This window comes from Apteryx mantelli, chromosome 12, assembly GCF_036417845.1.
Source record: "Apteryx mantelli isolate bAptMan1 chromosome 12, bAptMan1.hap1, whole genome shotgun sequence".
Lineage (NCBI taxonomy): Eukaryota > Metazoa > Chordata > Aves > Apterygiformes > Apterygidae > Apteryx > Apteryx mantelli.
Window position 1 is genome coordinate 22243340 of NC_089989.1, and position 20176 is coordinate 22263515.

At 45.6% G+C, this 20176-nt stretch overlaps 1 protein-coding gene across 2 annotated transcripts in view; it reads right to left on the minus strand.

Moving 5' to 3' along the window:
* FRMD4B (FERM domain containing 4B) overlaps nucleotides 1-20176 on the minus strand; it is a 148983-nt gene that overhangs the window by 3740 nt on the left and 125067 nt on the right. Inside the window, exons 12-21 of one of the 2 annotated variants that reach the window (XM_067303467.1) lie at nucleotides 13403-13479; nucleotides 12143-12281; nucleotides 11466-11607; nucleotides 10467-10600; nucleotides 10258-10377; nucleotides 8722-8950; nucleotides 5309-5365; nucleotides 3817-3964; nucleotides 2491-2616; nucleotides 751-1556 (exon numbers count right to left, since the gene is read on the minus strand). In XM_067303467.1, coding sequence (XP_067159568.1) covers nucleotides 751-1556; nucleotides 2491-2616; nucleotides 3817-3964; nucleotides 5309-5365; nucleotides 8722-8950; nucleotides 10258-10377; nucleotides 10467-10600; nucleotides 11466-11607; nucleotides 12143-12281; nucleotides 13403-13479 — 1978 coding nt within the window. Of the gene's footprint in view, nucleotides 1-750; nucleotides 1557-2490; nucleotides 2617-3816; nucleotides 3968-5308; nucleotides 5366-8721; nucleotides 8951-10257; nucleotides 10378-10466; nucleotides 10601-11465; nucleotides 11608-12142; nucleotides 12282-13402; nucleotides 13480-20176 lie in introns of both variants that reach the window. The other variant, XM_067303466.1, reaches the window with a different exon arrangement.

Genomic DNA, 20176 nt, shown 5'->3' on the forward strand with positions numbered 1-20176 from the left:
TGTTCCTCACCGCAGTGGCATGCTGAGGAATCGGACTGGCCCATGGTCTGACAGCCTCTATTCCCCTGAGGTCCCTCAGCTGAAAAGTTTCTGTTGGCCCCTACTCAACAATTTCTGGGAATTCTGCATTGCTCTATGAAAAGTCTTTAGACTGTGCAGGGGTTTGAACTGTCAGGATATGGACCTACTTGATTCCCAGGCAGGTGATGGCCCTGAGAGATCATAAAAACCAGTGTGGTATTTTTACTGTAGTTTCTACTGAAGGGCATCAGGTACACTCTTAATAAAATGTGAAACCAAACCAGACTATAAAAAGTAGCTGGTTGTGTTAGTTGGCATGAGATTTGCAGAAAATACTCCTCTCTGAGACCATGACCTTTGAACATGCTGTGTAAATGACCTGTACCTGGGTGGGTAACTCAGAGTGCTTCTCCCAGAAGCACTGCATCGGGGAACAACAGGAGCCTTGCAAGGTCAACTAGTTCAGGGACCATACTGCTGAGCTCTGGGCTGGTACCTCACCCAGCGAGGGAGACTTCTTCACCTCCACCAGGTAGACCCTCAGAGAAAGACTCTCCTCCCAAGCACAGAGCAACAACAGAAATCCTAGTTAACTGCACATCTACCTTTCAGGACAGAGCTCTAGCATTGATTAGACTCTGCTCACTTCACTGAGGCAGCAAGGAAAGAAGAGTTTGATGCACTGAAGGGATGTACAAAACTCTTAGCACAGAGCAAATCAGGCATTACCTGAAGAAAAAGATGACACCCGACTGCTAGGAGAGCAGGGAACTTGCAGACCAGCAAAGCCCAAACTCCTTTGAGATCCTCTGTCAGACTCAAAGCCTGCCTGCAGGCTGTGACCCTGTTCCTTTTGACTGGAGGCACGTTGGTACCAACCGCGGAGGTGCTCTGCAACTAAGGCTTTGTGAATGTTTTTGGTTATATGCTCCGTTTTAGCAACTTGCTTCCTTGGAAGCCTTAGGGTTGCATATGGGTTGTGCGGTACTCTGTCCACTTCATCCTCATGGTAAGACCTGAATTCCCTGTAACGGTCATATCCATAATGTGCTGATGAGCGATATGAAGGATTCACACTATACTGTCCCTCTGTATCACTCTCATAAACATATCCTCCATTGTAATAAACGTCAGGTTCGTTGTAAGGGGAATATCCAGAAATATAGTAACTAGAGGAAGGCTGCTCCTGACTTTTGTGGTAGACACCATTCCGGACATCCTTCTGGGCAAGATTTGGCATACTTCCTGAATTTGCAGCAGAAATGTTTTGTTTCTTTGACCGTCTTCGACCCCTGGTCCTGTTGTCAAGTGTCTGCGTAGTATAATATGGATTGGGAGTAGGTGTCACACAGTAATATTCTGCACTGGACTGGCTAGTGTAGGATGACCCATCGTCTAGGATTTCCGTGCTGCTGCTTCGCTGCGATTTTGAGAGGGAGAAGGCTGGCTTTTCGCCAGGGGTGTCGGACAGCAGGTGGGTTTGGGACTCCAGACTTCCACTGCGCTGCCTGCAATGGTGGGGGGAAGCCTCCGGCCTGAAACAACACAGATGTAGGTTGGTTAAAAGCAGTCACACACAAACATGCATAGACAAGTGAAAAGTGTGCGTGTGTGGAGAGTTTGACAGGCTTCCTCCCCAAGCAAAGCATAACGCAGAATCAGCCTTTCCACTAGATACAAGTATCTGCACTGCAAGAAATTCAGCTTGTTTTTTCACATTTGCTGCAACAGTAGGAGATTTCTCAGATAAAAATTTATGATGATGAGCAAGTTAATCTGTGACAGTGATACATACAGGAAAGCACACAAAAATCACATTTTAGCAATGGTTTACACAAGGGATCTCACTGTCTTTAAGTATGTAATATCTGTGTAAGTATCTGAGCAAGGAGCAAAACATAGGAAGCTGGGTTTCCTGTGGCTCTGCCTCTCATGGTTGCATTACCCCAGCCAAGTAAAGCACGAGCTCTTTACAACATAACATTTATAGCATCTCTCCTCCCCCAGGATGGATTCTTGGCTGCCTAATAATACAGCTGAGCTCGTGTTGCAGCTCTCCCCCTAGAATGGGCACTAATTTGGATCTCTCTCCTCTATCTGTCCACTTATTTTTCAGGGGACTTGGAGGAACTTAACCCACAGAAGACATCTGTCAGCTCATGAGCAAGTTTTTTTGATTTTTTTTGAGGAAGTGGGGAGGGTGGAGTGGGGAGAGAGACCACTAACAGTGTTTGTACTTGTGCAAATGCTCTCGCTTGCATGTCACAAAGCTGGCGCAGGATTGCGCCAGCAGATGGTGGCTGATTGACATTAACCCTGTGCTTTAAATATCCAAGGCAGACATTTCGAGAGCCTGATCCTGCTTATAGAGAGATGCACAGCACAGGACCCTTCACCCTCTTCACAACATTCACTTTTATTCTTTTGCGGCCTAAGATGAACATCGCACTCAAAATAAAGTCCCCTTACTGTAAGTGGCTGCTACTGTAGGCATTGCGTGTAAGCACGGGTGTTGTAGGCATGCTTCTCCCTCCATGGGGCTGTGGCGGTCGTTCCAGAGTTCGGTAAGGACTACTGTGAGTCGAAAGCGGGTCCCTGCAAGGGAAAGGAGAGAACCCAATTAGGTTAAACGCAATGCAAGTCACAGCACACTGACACTACATGCACCCCGAGTCTTTAAGAAAAAAAAACCCCTAAGGGCAGAAAAAGCAGGTAAGAACATAACTGAATATACTTCCCATGTAAACAACAGTATTGTTAAAACAAGAAGAAAAATTTAACCCTCTCTTGCAGTTCAGGAGGGTGACACAGCAAAGAAGGTCCTCGCAGCATGACCTGTAGGAATAGTTGCTGCTAAAGGATGAAGCAGAAGAGCCAAAAAAGGTAACACAGACACAATTTAAAAATAAAACACAGAGTTACATATGGCTATAATTCAACTTTTGAGCTCGATGCAGAGGATTCTTCTACTTATCCTGAGGGACTGCTGAGAAAAATGCAAAGACATGACATTGCCCAAAATGTCAAAATTTTTTAGGCATGCCTTCAAAGGCCTGATCATGCACTTCATAAAAGACACAGTCTAAGAGACACTGAGATCAGCGGGAATCCTTACACTGAGAACAGCTAGCATTAAATCAGACCCATATTATATGATCATGCATCAGTAGATCTACTGGTAACCACGTGCTCTACAGAAATGCTCTACAGAAACAGCCCAGTCCCATGGATATACACAGGCACCTCAGCCACTCACTGCAGCTGGCACTAACGATGGTAGCTGGCTGAATCCCAGTAACTCCATTTTTACATGGAGAAATTGCCCATCAAGGCTTATGTGAATTCTCTATGTTTTGACAATGTACCCACTGAAATACTGATACAGTCAGGAGGGATGGATATGGTTCCGTGTTACCTAAAGCAATTAAACAAAGTCATCAGGAAAATTACAGGTTAATACTGAAAACAAACCACAAAAACAGAGAAAAAGGGTTCAAGTACCAGTGGGCCTGGAGCAATTCTTTAAAGGCAGCTCTTAATACTAAATTTCTCACTTGTCTCAAACTTCTTCACAAAGCCTGCACTACCCTCCAGTTTCACAGAGACCCAAAGACTACCCGTACACAGACAACTGTATTACTAAGCAAGAAATTTAGCCACTATCACAAAATTCTTTATCAGAGAGGAGTGCAAAGGCAGCAGGCTCCTCTGGAGTGCTTGTTGGAAGTCCTGACATGGACAAAACCAAGCTCATGCCAACCATGAAGAGAGCATGGTGATGCTAAGACATGATACCTGGTATGTCTGGTTTCGAAGAGCTGCTCATTTACAGATGACTTTCTGAGATGAATTCTCTCCACCCCGAGGGACTTGGGTGGCGGAAGTCTTGGAGAAAGCTGTGCAGAGCTGGTTCGTTGTGCTGGCACAGTAAGGGATTCACTGGCTGCTGGAAAGGAACATGTATTTTGTTAGCAAAATCTTACATATTTTTGCCCTGTATGCAAATCCATGGCCTCTGAGCAAAAACACTCTGCACTGTGGAGACAAGTACAAAAGCTCTGACTCCAGAGAGGTTCCTCCCATATATGCCTGCACCAAGCTCTCCTCCATGCGGAAGGGGCATCATGGAGGCTAGTGCAGATTTTAGCAGTATTAACTGCTACAGAGATTTCTGCTTGGAGCTTTGCCAGATCACAAAGTGGAACTTCCTCGGGAAAGCAACTGTTTGCAGCTCTGTCCCTCCCAGAGCTGAGCAGGCACATTCAGCTTCTGCAAAAGCCAATTCCCTTCCCTCACCATTCAGCACTTTAGTTGAAAACGAAATTTCAAGAATTAGTTTTGAAATACAACCTAAAAGGGGCTGACTTCAAAAGCAACTGAATGAGCAAAGACACTGACAGACAAATTTGGCTGAAGGCAATTGTGAAGGGGCTGGTTTGATCCTTGTTCTCACTTTGCTTAGGGTACAGTCCAGATCCCATTAGAGCTAACAGGAAACTCCAACAAATACATATAAATGCAGGCCGAGCATCACAGAGAATGTGTTCACAAGGCAAAGCCCTGGCTCTTCTTCTGCTTGCACAAGCAAGAATCAGGTGTAACTCCATGTTAAAGGGCCAGGTGGTTTATACAAGTCTAAAACTGGGACAAAGAGAGATCAGAATCAGGCCCTAACTGAAAAGTGATTAATAATTTAGTTAATGTTTGTCCCCAAGTGATGATTAGCCAGTTAAGGGAGAGGCAAGCCAAGTCCTTTCCACCTTGAAGAACAGGGTGTGAGTGTGCGTGTCTGTGGGTGGGTGAAATGAGTAAGTTAAGCAAACACCATACCCATGCAAGATGCAGCTCACTAGCTAACAGATGAATGTAAACAGATCATTAAAGTCTCTGAGTATCCTAATTTTTTGTAAGTTTTAGTAGGTGTGAGGACAGATGGGTCAGGCATTTCCTCCTGGCTTGCAACTCCTCCAGCCATTCATTTGCCTCTACTCAGGTGCTAGGGACAAAGTATTTGCTTGCAAAGGCACAGTGCCCTCGTCTCACAAGTTAATCACATTAAAACTAATCATCTCCTCTGAAGAAGACTCAAATCAGCTGATGAAGCAGATATTTTCAATAACTAACCCATTGTGAAGGCAGACTTATATCTGACTAAGCTCTTTTCCTCTGATATGAAATAATTAGTCATGGAAAGACAATAAAATGGCAGGCTAAAGGATATTAAGTCAGCCAAAATAATACATCTGAACAGATGCACTTCATAAAAAGAAAAGGATAACAAACATACCCTCATCATAGGTTGTTGTATCAGACAGAGAGCTGCTTTCAGATGGAATTATATCATCTGCAAATGAAAACAAAAGCTTTAAACACAGGAGACTCGCCACTAATTTCCAAATATCACATACAGTTTATTTTCTAAAACTTTGGTGCCAGCTGATACTTGCAAAGCTGTAATCTGTATGCTTTAGCCTTCGCCAGTCCTGCTTTGCAGTACTATCAGGTCTTATTTGTTTCCGTTGCAGTTCAGCAGGCTACCGACATATCAAAGCTACCTCCGCTATCAAAGGAGACTTTTCAGCTCCAGTGGGAGTTAGGCCAAGATTCACAAAGGTGTTTTCCATTCAACTTCCAAGAGATCTCACAGGGCGTTTTGGTGCTTCAGTAGGAGTTAGGAGCCTACACAGACACGTAGATCTTGGCTGCTAGCATCTAGTCTCCTTAGGTAGGCCTGAAATCCCACCAGGTAGGTACTAAATACCTTTTGAAATTTGGCACTGAACTCATTTTTGGATGTTTTATCAGCATACAAATTCTGTTTCAACTAAATTAATATCAATCTGGAAAAATTCCACTGATTTCAATCAAGTTATTCCAAATTCCAGCAGTGCAGAGAGTGGTATCTGCTATACAGATAATGTGATCTTTTTTCCTTTCTTTTATGTTTTGTTATTTATTCATAGGGCTTTACTGTAAGTATCTGTCTTCTTGCCTTGATATTACAGACTACCACTTACGCCTGTCCTTGCCAAGGTTTGGAACAGGCCGTCAGAGGAAGAGAAATCAGGCTGGCGACAAACAGGAGCACCACAGTTAGAGAGAATTAACCCAGAGAGAAATCTGTTCCTAGGCAGTTACCAGCAAGACAAAAAGCTGATGGGATAAAAAGCCTATATAAACTTCCACCTGTGAGAGAGAAAAGCTACCAAAGGCAGTGGCAGCCACTGCAGCTTGCGTATCACACTTGTTTTTTCCATCAGTCATGATGAGCATACACAACACGTTGCTGCTTGCTGTGGCACTTTTTTGCGAGGAAAGGTCTGGTTACAAGAATTTGTTAAATAAAGAAGTTCTTCAAGAACAAGATAACATCAGGGCTAGCCCCTGCCCCGAGGGGGCCTGTCAGACCACTGAGGATGGGTTGCAGCTCCACTTGCAACCTGACACTGGAAAAAAGCTTGTGGGGAACTTATTCACCTGAATTTGACCAAGTGATGGTAGAATATGGAATTGGGCTTAGTGTAAGGAGGGAAAAAAATCCTACCTATCCAAAAAAGAAAAAAAACACCCCAGCCTAAAGCTACACTGCCCGATTCACAGGGGCTCTGCCATGCTGACATACATGGGTGCTCCAAATTTAAATCCTAAATCTGAGCAATTCCCATGTCCTGCAAAAAGCAAAGAAAGCCTCTGAGGTACAGAGGATGCAAGACACAGGAAGAGTGGAATATGGAGAGCAGGAGAGAGTTCAGCACGTGCTTCATCTCCCATCCCTTTTGGCCTGGAATGAAAATAGCTATAGTTTGATAAAAAAAATAGTGTTACTGTTTAACATGTCATTTACAACAAGCCATTCCCCAAATTCACAGCTGCAACTGACTCACCAGTGCTCAGCTTTCCGAAACCCTGCACCTCAAGCCTGTGAGCACAGTCAGCAGTGGTCAAAAGGCTACATGCTAAATCAGTTATTGAACTTGAAGTAGATGACAGTTCTGCTTCAGGATGCATTAACAAATACACACTGCTATTGCAGGAGTCGGAAACTGGAAGGGAAGGCAGCTAACTTACTGCTGGCTAAATATATGCTGCCTTGCAGTCCTTACTGACAGGAAGAGAGACCCTCCTGACACACAGAGTCCAGCACCTCCTGGCTATGTCCCCTTCTCAGAAAGCAAACAAGGATGTTATGAATCAGACAGTGCAGACTGATGGACTAAGTGGTACTTGCATAAGGACTGAAGATTGCAGACTCAACTCCCAAGTTCCTTGTTTTGCACAATGGTACAAAAACCTTTGTGCAAACAGCGGTGATTGTACACAGCTGATGTCTCACAGGGTTCTCGCTATTTACTGGCCTTCAATAGCTTCCTGTGCTATTACTACACTGCACTTGTCCCAGGTGCTGCAGGAACTCCCACAACTAATGCCTACATTGGTGAGCAAGAGGCTGGAAAAACAGCTGTTTTCCTCATCTCTGTCAATCAGCAACTAGCTGGGCCACATTAAAGAGCAATCATCAACATTTTAGAATAAGCACTTTGTGACAGTGGATAGTCCTGTGTTGCTGCATTTCGTGCTGGATGAGAATTCAAACCCAAGGGTTTGGACCCAAGGACCCTTGGAACCCAAGGACACCAAGGGTTTCCCAGCAGAAACACAGGCAGTGCATGGAAAAGTCTCTTCCAGAGAAAATATATATTGGCAAGGGCTCTCAGCTCAAAGCCTAAGAGGTAGGACGAATGCTACCATCCCACCAAGGGTCACTGAGAGGGTGTCAATATGAAAAGCAGAAAAATCTTGTATCATCTTTCCCACTTGGTAGTTCCCAGAAAACCCCCTCCAACAACCTCATGAAAGAGCATCTTCTCTGGGACAGAGGATGCAAAAAGAAGTCAGTTAACAATTATCCATATATATTTTCCCTGAAGGGGAAAAGTAAAACATGTCCTGAAACTATTAAGCACAACGGAATCTAGAAGAGTATGCAACACCTGTGAGTTTTTACTACTTCCAAATTCCTTCACTTAGCTTGGATACTAGCAAGTTTCTATGCTTTATCCTGTGGAAAAGTTACAATTTCATCTCCCTCAGGAAAATTACTTTTTTCAGAATGGAGAGGCCAAGGCTCTCTGTTTTCATTGTGATTATCATTGGCAAATAGATTTAGCAAAAAATCTGTACAACACAGTTCGAACTCCTAATGTCTTGACTTTTGCTTACGTTTTCCTGAAAATCAGTAATTTCCAATTGTGAAACAAAGTCTTTGGTTCTCATTTCCTCGATCCCATAGAAAAATTCATGCAGTCTAGTTTTGTTAAGACTGCAGCATTGCGGAAGGGAGAGAGATCTTGCACGTGGCAGGCTAGAAATACAACTACATTCAATACGCTAAGAATTAAGATACCACACCAGTTTCGACTGAGATGCTCCTGCCAGTCTTCCTGTGTATAGCATTCCTTGGTCTGTACCTGATGCTGCGACATGTCTGCACTTGTTTCTAAAACTGCAGTCTATTCTGCCCACAGCCTATAAACAGTGCACTTGTATCAGATGCAGCAATTGAATCTTTTTTTCTTATTTAACTGCCATGGAGGAGATAAAAATCATATAGAGGAGGTGTAAACAAAACTTGTAAGTGAACCAAATAACTTTTTTTTTTTTTTTTTTTTTCATCTAAACATGGGGAATTCTCTTGTTTACCTGGTAGAGTAAAAGTTGATTTCTGGGTTGGTTTTTTGCCACACTTGATTCTATATTCATTTATGGAGTTTTCTATCTCTTGAAGCTTTTTTACAGCATCAGCATATTCTTGCTTTCTTTTCTTCTTCACATTTTTGCACAGGTCTGGCTCACTGGCAAGTTTCTTTGCAGCTTCCACCAGCTTTTGCTGTATGATAAAATTGCTCTCCAAGTCCTGCAAAGTGGGATCCTGCAAATTCATGAGATCAGTTATTTGCTTGTACTGAGGGTAGAAATTATCTAAGATTATCGAAAAGAAGATATATCTTTATGATAAGGAAGTGAAATCTTGAGCGCAAACCACAGAAATTCCAAAGTTTATACACAAGACAAGCTCGGCAAAGGAAATCCTTAGATCTCATTTCTACAACTAACACACGATTATTAGATCTTCTAAGAAAGGTCCAAAGCTCTCAAGCCTGGGTGACATAAATTAGACATCTAAATTCAAGTTTAGGTCCATCTGTTAAACAAGCCAAGTTGCAGCCTGCTAAACCTTCTGCTCCAAGTCAAAGCCTGAAAACATCTGTTTGAAATCTCTCTCTACTTTACAAAAATAAAAATGGGAATTTATCACCATACCTACATAACAGGGAGTTGGAGGCTTTAATTAAGTGTTTGTAAACAATTTCGAGCTGCTCAGATAAAACACACTGCAGAAGTGCTAAGCAATGCATTGTTAAATCTTGTCAGTAGGATTTTTTTCAATAGCATTTAGCAGTCTACATAAAATCAGTTTGCTGCAGGCATGGATTATGCCAGTACTGTAAGCCAGGGCAGCGAGTTTTGGTGAAAGGCAGGTGCAAAGTGCCCAACACCTACTTACCACTTGGATAACAGAGCTAGCGAACAGATCTCCTAAGGAACGAGAGGGAATGGTATGTGTCCAGAAACTGCATATATCTGAATTAGCCTATCTCCTGAGACAGTCTCTGCCAGCAAACTTCCTATTAGCTTCTTGAGCAATAGAGAGAGCTTTTACTTAGGTGGAACTTGCATTAAGCCAGAGATAAATCTCCTCCTACTGTCATGTGGAGTTATCTCCTGCGCTCACAGACAGATGATTTTGTAAGGGAAACAGCCACATACTTGGTTCAAGCACAATCTCAACACTCCACAAATCAGCGCTTCAGAAGAAAAGCAAGCTCATAGCCATAGGTTGTTAAACTGCATTACAAACCTGCTCTTCTCTAATTAGCAGCAAAATTTCCATTAACATTCAAGTAGCAGGGTCAAATCAGGGGGTCAAGTGAGGGGATATTCAGGCTTTTTGATATGGCCATCTTCCTGGTCAATTCAAAGGGGGCATGGCTGAAATAAGGATGGTACCCTGTCCAAGTTTCCCAGCATACGCATGCGACTGTCCTAGCTGCCTCTTCTTAAATAGATAAATCAGGAACACAAAACAATCAGGAGAGTTGGATTACTCAGAAGCGGCTTTGGCCACCAGTCTGGCTACCCCACCTTTGCTGAAAAAACATTAACTGCAGTACCCACCTCTTCACTGGGGAGCAGGTTGTCATCCAGTTTGAATGCTGTGCCAACACGTCTCCTGACCTGGGGAGGCTCCTCTCCAGCGCTCAGAGGATACTCCTTTGGCATCTTGCCCGTCAGCTCCTGGGGAACAGAAAGGGCTCTAGGTGAAGGTCCAGGGGGAGAGGAGGGCTCTCGCCCACCTCCACCATAGCATAAGGTGCAGTTCTCACCGCCTCTCGCAGGCAGATTTTCTTAAGCTCCTCAACTTTCTGAAGCAGTTTTTCTTGAAGGAGTTTTTCTTTCTTCTTTAGTTCCATAATTTTCTCCTTCTTTTGTTCTTCACTGACCTCTGAATCCTGAGAACCTGAAAAATACACTCCCTTTATTAGACAATTTGCAGGGAAAAGCCACTTTGTTTCTTCCTGCAAGAAAAAAACGGTCAAGTAGGCTATATTCCCAAAGGAGTCTAACCTAACAAATCCGTGTGTTCTTCAAAACGCAATATTCAACTCCTATGTCATCCAGCAAGCCAGGTTTTATGAAATCTGCACTTATTCAACACCCCCGGGTATATAATCAGGCACTTAAATCTCAAGTATAAGACCCCCAAACCCACTACCCAGAACATAAAGCAAATCATTTAGGTATGATAATCTTCATATATATGATCTAATTAACATTATAGCTTTGATTTTGCATTTGATTCAGACACCGAGGCTCCCCACTTATAGGCACATATATGTGGCAAGTTAAGCTCTTCTTTCCCCCAGGCTTCCTTCATAGTCAATGGAGAGATCCAAAGTCCCCTCCCGATCTGAATTTTATTTGGAAGCATTTCTCTTTCTCTGCCTATTACTGAGGGAGCTCAGGGCAATTCGATTCCTAGCACAGGAGCTTAAAGTTAGCTAGGATCAGATTTCCCTCAGACTTTGATGAGACTTGCACTTAATTCAAGGACTGATGATTCCATAAACTGGTATCAAATTAATCATGGACCAAAAGTCTACGGATGCCTGTCTTTAATATAATATCACCTCCTTATTTAGGTGTGTGTGGGAGGCAGGGAAATCAGTAGTTACATAACTGTTATTATTGCTTCAGATATGTAACTAATACAGGTTGTCATATTAACACTGAATTTATGGTCAGCCAGACTCATTTTCCCCTTTAATGCACACAAGCCCCACTGTACTGACACTTCACTACCTTGCATTTACATGAAATATTACCTGATGAGATTAAACTGCCATTGCTGGCCATAATAAGCTGGTTTTTTGCCTCCATAGTTACTAGTTTTGAAACTTTTGGTGTTCCCATCTCTGTCAGATCCATGGCGATATCATCCAGACTTCTAGCTGAAGGAATTTTTGCCTGAAGGAGTTTTAAAAAAAAAAGTCAAAAAAAAAAAAATCCAGCATCATCAAGTTACCTCTAATTAGCTTCAGAACAGAGGGTCACAGAAGATGACATTTCACACCTCATCTCCCAGTAAATTAAGGGCTAAAGCAACCCCATCACACAGCAGCTTACTGTGTACTTCACTGCTCTAACATTCCTCTCCCCCTTCTCGCCCCCACAGCCTGAATTATCTCCAAATTCAAAATCTCTTCATTATTTGCACTGTGTTCAAAATTAAAATGAGAAAGAGACAAAAGAAAAAGCAGATTAAACACTGAGACATGGGAATTCCCTTTTCTGTGCTTACATTTCCATACCACTTAATTAGAGGCAGGCTAAAAAGAATCGAATAACAATACTGTAGCTAATAGATTGCTCAAAAAGCTGACAAAAACCAATTTGTATTTTCTCTCTTGAGACTAGTTTATCTGTGGAACAATGTATACTGAAGGATATACAGGAAAGGTGTTGAAACTTATGCCTACAGAAAAAATATCTTATAACTTACTTTGCTTTGTTTTCTGTCCAAGTAAAACTGGTGTTGACTGATTGCCATTACCCAGATGGATTTGATCAGGGAAGTGTTTGCGTACCAGGTTTGCACTACCAGTCCACTCTGTCCAAAGGTCCTTCTTGACACCGAAATTCTAAAGAGGTGAAGAGAAATGCAATCTCAGGACATGCCTTTGAAGTTTCAAGTCCCAAATACCTTTCTCCTAGCCAGGCAAGGCTCACAGCCTGTATTTTAGAGACCTGAAAACTCAAGACAAAGCCCTTCCTTCTTCCTACCACCTGGTGCTCCTGCCTCTCCTCCCTCCTAACTTTTTCATTTTATAAATGGAAAGTCCCTCCCTGGCGAGTTTTGCAACATGGAGCAGCAGCAACTGCTGGGCTTAGTTCAGCAGCATAACTGAGGTGTTGCCGGGACCAAATGGCAAAGGCTGGGTAAGTCATAGATCTAGAAAGAGAGAAGAGACAGCCGTGGGATCCTGAAAGGAGTCAGGAAGACCGGACCCGGCGATCCAGGGGGATCAGCAGAGGATCTCTGCCTGTTAAGGGGCACAGTGGGAGCCCTCAGCACCTCTGTCAGCAGGAAGAAAGGTGGAATCCAAAATTCACTCTGGACAAACACTCATTCTTCGTGCAAGGGATCTTGAGGGGAAGGCATGGAAAAGCAGGACGACAGCAAGCTCCCACCTTACTTGGCAGTGCTCCTTCAGGCCCCAAAAGCCAAGGCTGGGAGGGGGGAGCATCACGGCCAAGCCGGGGAAGGGCAGAGCATAAGCAGGAAAGCCGGGCCCAGGGGCTGCTGGCCCCTCTCCCGGGACACCTGCTGCACAGCCTCATTGCAGCTGCCTCTCTGCAATGGGTGTCTAAGGAGAGCAGAGCAGTCAGCTTCTGTAAAATGAGTGAATTTGGCCCCGATTTTCCCTATGGTCCACCAACTTCCCTGGTGGGCACCATATCCTGCTTGCAAGGGAGACATCCGGAGCTGTCGATACGTCACCGGCCACTCCCCGCTGCTCATTACAGCTGTGATCTTCCCTGAGCAACATCCCTGAACCACTTCTCATCCGTCACGTGTAGCCCTGCCCTGCCAGACACAGGAGCAGGCTCCATATCCCAAAGCAAAAAGTGAACTCCCAGTTCTACGCTGAAATCAGTGCAATAAGGAAACCTCCCATCTCCATCAGTTAACATGAAATGACTAATACCCAGCCTCGGCAAACACTCATCCCACTGTTACAGCTGCCTCCGCCGGTCTTACCTGCGGGGATCGTGCACTTCCACAGCAAATTTCTTTTCACGGAAATAGAGATTTTCCAGCTGCTTCCATTGAAATAGCTAGGAGAATTGGAGGGGAAAAGCAGAACACCGTCACTCTAAAAATCACCAACTTATCTCCCCCAGGTTATACAATTCCAGCAAATTGCAATTCCTCTAAATCTGTAGCTATGGCATAAACTCAGCAATAACAACATTCATAAGATTGATAAAAATAAGCACATAAATATAAATACATAGGATATTCCTCAAATAAATTCTCACTCTTAAAAACAATGCATTGCAAATTGCAGATTTTGCCTGTGAAAACACCTGCTTCGATCAACAGCACATTTAATTTTGCTGCTAGATGTTTGTATCTAATAGATCTGCCTCGGGAGTATGACTAGAGTCCTTTTTGCTCTGATTAAATGCAAAAAGCTAATCCAAAGTATTTGCATAGACATCCACGGTCTCCACATCCCTCAGTCCGCCCCAGAATGGCCCCAGGGATATCGGCAGCAGCCTGGGAAAGCAGCACGTTTCTTTTCTGGCGATGCCGGGCCTGGGTTCAGCCAGGCGTTTTGGGGCAGGGGTATGACGCGCACGGAGAAAGACCCGCCAGAGCAAAGCCCGCTCGCAGCGCGCACTCCTCCAGGGAAAGCCCTGCTTTCCTGCAACGCGCCGGCTGGGGCAGCGTATCAAAGGCAGCGTCCCTGTGCCCGGCAGCGGCATCACGAGATCAGGATTTCTCCTACGGATCTTCTCGCCCTGCTCCCTCTGCACCCGAATTAGCCACCCTGTGGGGACGATCCCCCAGGCTTTGCATCTGCTCAACACGGCACTGCCTCAAGCAGGGCTATTCCCTCGCCACCGCTGCCGCAGCGCGGGTGTCCCGAGGCCGGTGTCCCCGGGTGTCCCCCCAGGACCAGGGGGTGGGCGAGCGCAGTGGGACACGTGGTGGCTTTCTGCCCCCGCAGCCTCGACGCACAGAGGGACCGTCCAGGGGCAAAGATCGGCTTGTGCGTCGCAGTGTAGCAGAGGAAATCAGCCCACAGCAGCGACTCCCCACCCGCTGCCCGCAGTGGGTTTTCAAAGTCACTTTTTTCAGGCAGGACAGAGCTTTTTGGTGGCTGCAGCCGCCAAAATCGCCAGCGCCTAGCGCATGCAGCGCTCCTCCGGCTCACGCACGTACTCCAACGCCGCATTGCGACTACAGAAGAACTTGAAGTTTCCTAAAACTACACATTACGCCATGCTTCGTTTGAAACACTCTTCAAATGGCTCATAAATAAAACATAACCTAGTTCATATGTTTGTGGGGAAAAAAAGAAAAAAAATCAAACACTGCTCTTTCAGTGACCTTTCCCTGTTTAGCCAGACCTTTCCTTTGCAGCACTGTAATTTATTATGAGACTCAGCTCTATGAAAAATGCTGTAATGGGAAATGTCATTTACCTAAACCAATAAGTGATTAAAAAAAAAAAAAGACCATGGATGTTTGTTTTACTGTGCTGCTTAAGTAAACTTATCTTTGTATTAAAAAGTATCTAATGCTAGAAGTGACTTGTCTGATCACACCACTTCAGAAAGCGAACTTTTTGTCCTTCTCGTTGAACTCTGAAATAAGTACTGTTCTCAAGAAATGCAAACGGGTGAGGCAGTATCTCAGGACGTTAAGGAATATATATGGAGGTACTCCAACACACAACCACCCCTAACACAGACCAGAGCACGGCCGGGTCCCCTTTCCGCCCCAAATCCCCCGTATCACCGCGCCTCGGTTTCACAGCACCAGAGCCGGCGCCGCCGGAGCGACGTGCTCGCGACACTTACCTAGCCCCAAAGCGTCCCGTCCGACCCCGCGCTGGGTTGTTAAATCCGAAACGTTAAAAACAAGAGGAAATAAAAGCAGGCTGCCCCATGGCTGCCCGGCGGGCCGCGGCGGCCGGCCCCCGCGCCGGCTGGCCTGGGCGCAGCTCCGGTTTCGCAGACCTCACCTCCCTCTGCTGACACACGGCTGACATCACCCGCCCTGCCGCAGCGACGCCTCCCCGTTCCACCCTTTTCCCCCAGCGGGAGGAAAGCCAGAAACGAGGGGGAAAAGAGAAAAGCAGTGGCGGTCTCCACCGCGGAGGCGCGAGCCTCGAGAGTGCCGGAGGGCTCGGACAGCGGCGGCCCGGCTCCCGGGGGGGCTCCGCGGAGCAGCGGCGGCCCGACCAGCGGCGCCTCGCCTCGGGAACGCGACAGGTTTTACCGGCAGCGTCGCCCTGCGCCGCCAGCCTCACGCTCGTAAAAAACATGGGTGCACTGCCAGCGAGGCCTCCGCGAGCGCGGCCTCGCTCCGCCGCCTCCCCGGCCCCTTCCCCGCTCCCGCGGGGCTTCGGCCGCAGGAAACCCCGGGAGGAGAGGCGGGAAGGGGGACCTGCCCCAGGAGCAGGCAGGGCGAAGGCGGCGGGGAGGAACGAAGCGCACCCCGCGCTCGGTCCCTGAGGAGGCTCCTGCCACACGCGACGAGCGCGTTCAGGTCTGTGCGGCCCGGGGGCCGCGTGCGCGAGCACCGCGCCGGCCGCGTCAGCGACCCTGTTCCAGGCCTGACCATCTCCCCCAGTGCCACGCGGAGAAGCAAACCAAAAAGCCCCTCCGCACTTCTAAGGAAATTGCCTGGAATTGCCGCATCGCTCCCAGCCGGAGGAGCAGACGGGCTCCCAGCACGTTTGCAGCTGGCCGCGTTCAGCACGAAGGCGCTCGGGAGCCGGGACCGCTCCAGGCACGGAGCCGCCGGCTCCCACGGCTGTCGCCTCCGCTGCAGCTCCCTCTCTGCAGCGAGCAGGAGACCTGGGCAAGCGGCGTTTTAAATTCTGCACACCCGGCACGTTTTTGCTCTCAGGGACTGAAAAGCGCTATCTCCTCAAGCTATCTCACTTAAGAACAATATAAGCTCTTAGCAATCAGTTCATCTGGCAAACTTTTCCTGCAGCCAGAAATAACACCTGCCTGAAGTTATTTTCCTCCATAAGGACGAATGACTATCTGAGTAGTTTCAGAATAAGTTGTAGACAGATAATATTCATATAGATGCATTTAAAAATAATCACCAGTGAATGTATTAATAAGTTTCTGCCTAACATTTCTGGGTTCATGAAATCAAGAAGAAAAAAGGCCTCCCAACATGAACAAGAAAAAAAAATAATAAAGAATAAATCACAGTAAATTAATTGAAGTTCTATAAACTCCTTCAAATAAAATTTTCTAAATTGCGGTCAAAGGTCTATACTCAGGAAACTGTCACTGCACGCAGAGCTTTCCTACTCCCTTCAAATCCTAGCTAACTCTGTATAGACATGTTCTAAATCATTCTTAATTTCAATTTCACCTAAATTACATGTGTATTAAAAGACAAAAGAGTTGTAAAAAAAATGTGGAAACTTGAAACTGGTTTTTGAGGGCAGGATGAACAATTAGGAATAACTAAAATGCTTTTGTGGAAGTTTTGCAATATATGTTCTCTTTAACCAGATGATTTAGGTCCACCTGAGCTAATGAATGTTTTCTTAATAGACTTCCCATCCATTTAGATTGTCAGATCCTTAAATGTTCATGGAAAACTCCCATTCAGCACGTGTCTGACTAAGCAGAATTTGGCCTGCTCAAGGTTTGCTCTGTTTTTTTTGGAAAAGGCAGAGGTGCAAAGCTAGCTGATTATGCCTCATTAATCACGCACCTCTGTGCATTAATCAGACTTCTAGCACCCAGCTGCAGCTTTTGAATGCATAAGGTTTAAGCTTCCTGCATTTCTGCTGCGATCCTGTCCTAGACACCGTAGAAACAAAGAACAAAAAGGTACTGCCCTCCTAACCCTCTTCCCATACAAAAAGAGCTTGCGGTTGTCGTCCAACAGGACCCAAAGCAGATGCAGACTGCTTAAGGAAATAATCAGACACCTTAATAACAGAAGCAGGTTTTTTTTTTTTTTTTAACCTGGCCAATCTTGCAGAGTTTTGAATAAAATGCAAGTTTGCTCAGACTCAAAACGCAAGTTTGTCCGGGCCCGACAGCAACAGTTGAGGCTTGCTGGCTCTGAAGAACGGCCCCATGAGGCTGGGAGCTGGCAGAGCCCCTTCCTTTGAGGAACGTGCAAGGAAAGCGCCTCGTGCCAGGAAGAGTGTCTGTGGGAAGCCAGGTGATGCTTTTGGAAGGGAACGAAAGTCTAAAGAGGTGAAGTGTGAAACCCGAGGCTTGGGAGCAAGCTGTGACTAGGGGCTCGACTCCCCTCGCGATCACCTAGGCTCAGCTCCAAGGCTCCAAGGAGCGTTTGGGAAGGTCAGCCGGGATGTGCACACTGTGCTGCGGCATGTGCAATCCTGCCCTCAGGAAGCTCTTCCAAAGCACCTTGTGGGACCTGCAACCAACATCCCTGTAACTTACTGGGAACGGCAACCTCCAGACAAATCTGGCAGTTCAGACCACAGAAACATCAGAGATTGCAGCCCACAGGAATGCACCCCACCCCGATGGAGGAAATTGCTGCCCTGCCAGCAAAGCTGGAAGAAGGGCCCGTGCTCCTGCCCCTCAGCTGCAGGTTGCTGTCTGGCATGCTAATGTCAGCCGGAACCTTTTGGGGGTTAATATGCCGAGGCGCGAAAGGAGGCATTTGAGGAGATGGCAGGAGACCCAATCTGCCGTGCCTGCTCAGAGGCAGCGGCTCCTGGCAGAGGAGGGCAGGCAGCCGCTCGCCGGTGCCAGCATAAACTGGCAGAGCTCACCTGGAGGCATCCTTCATCTCTTACATATTAAGCCAGCGGTTTAAAAAAAAAAAAAAAAACAAAAAACTCTTCTTCAATCACGTTTTTTTCTAATGCATTATGATCCTTCCTTGCCAGGTTCTCGCTAGCGTTGTCATTAATAAGGTGCAGAGATATCTCAGCAGCAAACAATCAAATTGTCACAAAATGTGTTTTTTTTCCAGACAGGATGCTCACACAACTTTCTGCACATCTGGAAGGAACTGAATTTCAGAGCAGGCTTGTAGCAGCTCTGTGTTTACTTTAAATAATTATGCAAGCCTAGTATCTTAAGTCTAAATCATTGGCTTCTACTTGGTGAGAAATAAACACCATAAAAGAAATCTTTGCATAATTAGATCAGCCTGCTGAGAGCCCTGTACAAATGCTATTGTGTTCTGAACAATTCAGCAAAAGCAAGAGAGAAAATTTACATTAAGTAAATATTCTGCAAGGGAAACTTTCAGCATCAGCATTTAAGATGGTGTATGCTGAATTAGAAGAAAGATATAAATATTATCCATTTCAAAACTAGTATACTCTAACAAAAACACTTCTGAGAAAATAATGTATTCAAGACAACCAGCATCAGAGTTGAAATTCTTGTAGATTTGAAACAATACCATAGCAAGATTATTTTTTCTTTTCAGACATTATAGTTCATTTATCACCAGGGAGTCGCCCGCAGAAACACAATGAAGTGGGAGAAAAAGCAAAGTCGGTCGGAAAGCAAGCAATCTGCCTTCTAAAGTTTCCCATTCCTCGGAGTATCACCACGTATTGGCTGAACGCAGTATACACTGAACTCATTTCATAATATATGTCGCATAAACAGGACAATGCATTCTTTATCTCATCAGTGAGAAGAACATGGGCAGAGATAAAAGGGAGGCTTATTTGGCTTGAAACGGCATACAAAGCTCTGGGCACTGGGACCTGTTTTATGTATCCCCTAATTGATTCAGGAGAGGTTCTGGAAGGGGACCTTGGCACGCCATGCAGCCCACCCTCCGTAACAAGCAGAGGCATCGCTCCCTATTAACTGGAACCAAAGAGAGAATAGGCTTGCAAAGCGGCAAGACTGCAGAGTTAATCCCAGGTCTGAGCTGAAATCTGAACAAGGGTTACAAACCCAGTCATTTTATGCCCTACAAGGCTTTAGGATTATAATCAACCGAGCCATAGTGCAGCCTCCAGCCAGTGTGGAGTTGATGCTTTTATCTATGAAGAAAAAGCTGATTTGCATAAGTGTCACAAAAATAATTCTCCATTTTCAGTCTCTTACGGCACTGGAGCGAAGTGCTTTCCTGGGCTCCCCTTAGCCTGCAGCACAGGGCGCGTTGGCAGACGTGGGGCCGCCCAGCTAGAAACCACACCCAAGAGCAGGCAAGGTTTCACCAGGGACTCACAGTAACAAAGCTCCTTTCTTCAAACAATCTCAGGACAACCAGCAAAATATTAATAGCTGGACTCAAACCTCCCCAGCCGGCATTCTTCAGGAGAACTGCTTTTATGCGAGCATTCCCACTGACTTCACAAGGGTAAAAAAAAAAATCCCTACCCATATGCAAACACACACACGGCAGGTTCTCCTGGTCCAGCCCCGAGTTACCAACTGCCCTTTCCACCACGGGCGAATGAGCTGTTCCGCTTACGGATGATTGACATTACACGCATAAACTTTGGCGAGGCTGGGCGATACATATCTAGAGATTGCTTCATCCAGTCCTGCCTTGCAAGTCGTTTCCTGTGACGGGTTTTCAACCCTGGACTTCACACTGTTGATTGATCCAACAGCAAAACCTTGAGATAACCACCGTGCTCAGAGGCTCCTATTTAGACCTCTTTGCCTAAAGACCTACTTGGATAAAGCCGGAAGAGTCCACTTTTTCAGGAGATTAGTTATATTTGTTGGGAATTAATTGATACTGCACTAATGAGTGCATTTAATTATATATATATATTTTTTTTTTCTCTGAATATGGAGTTAGTTC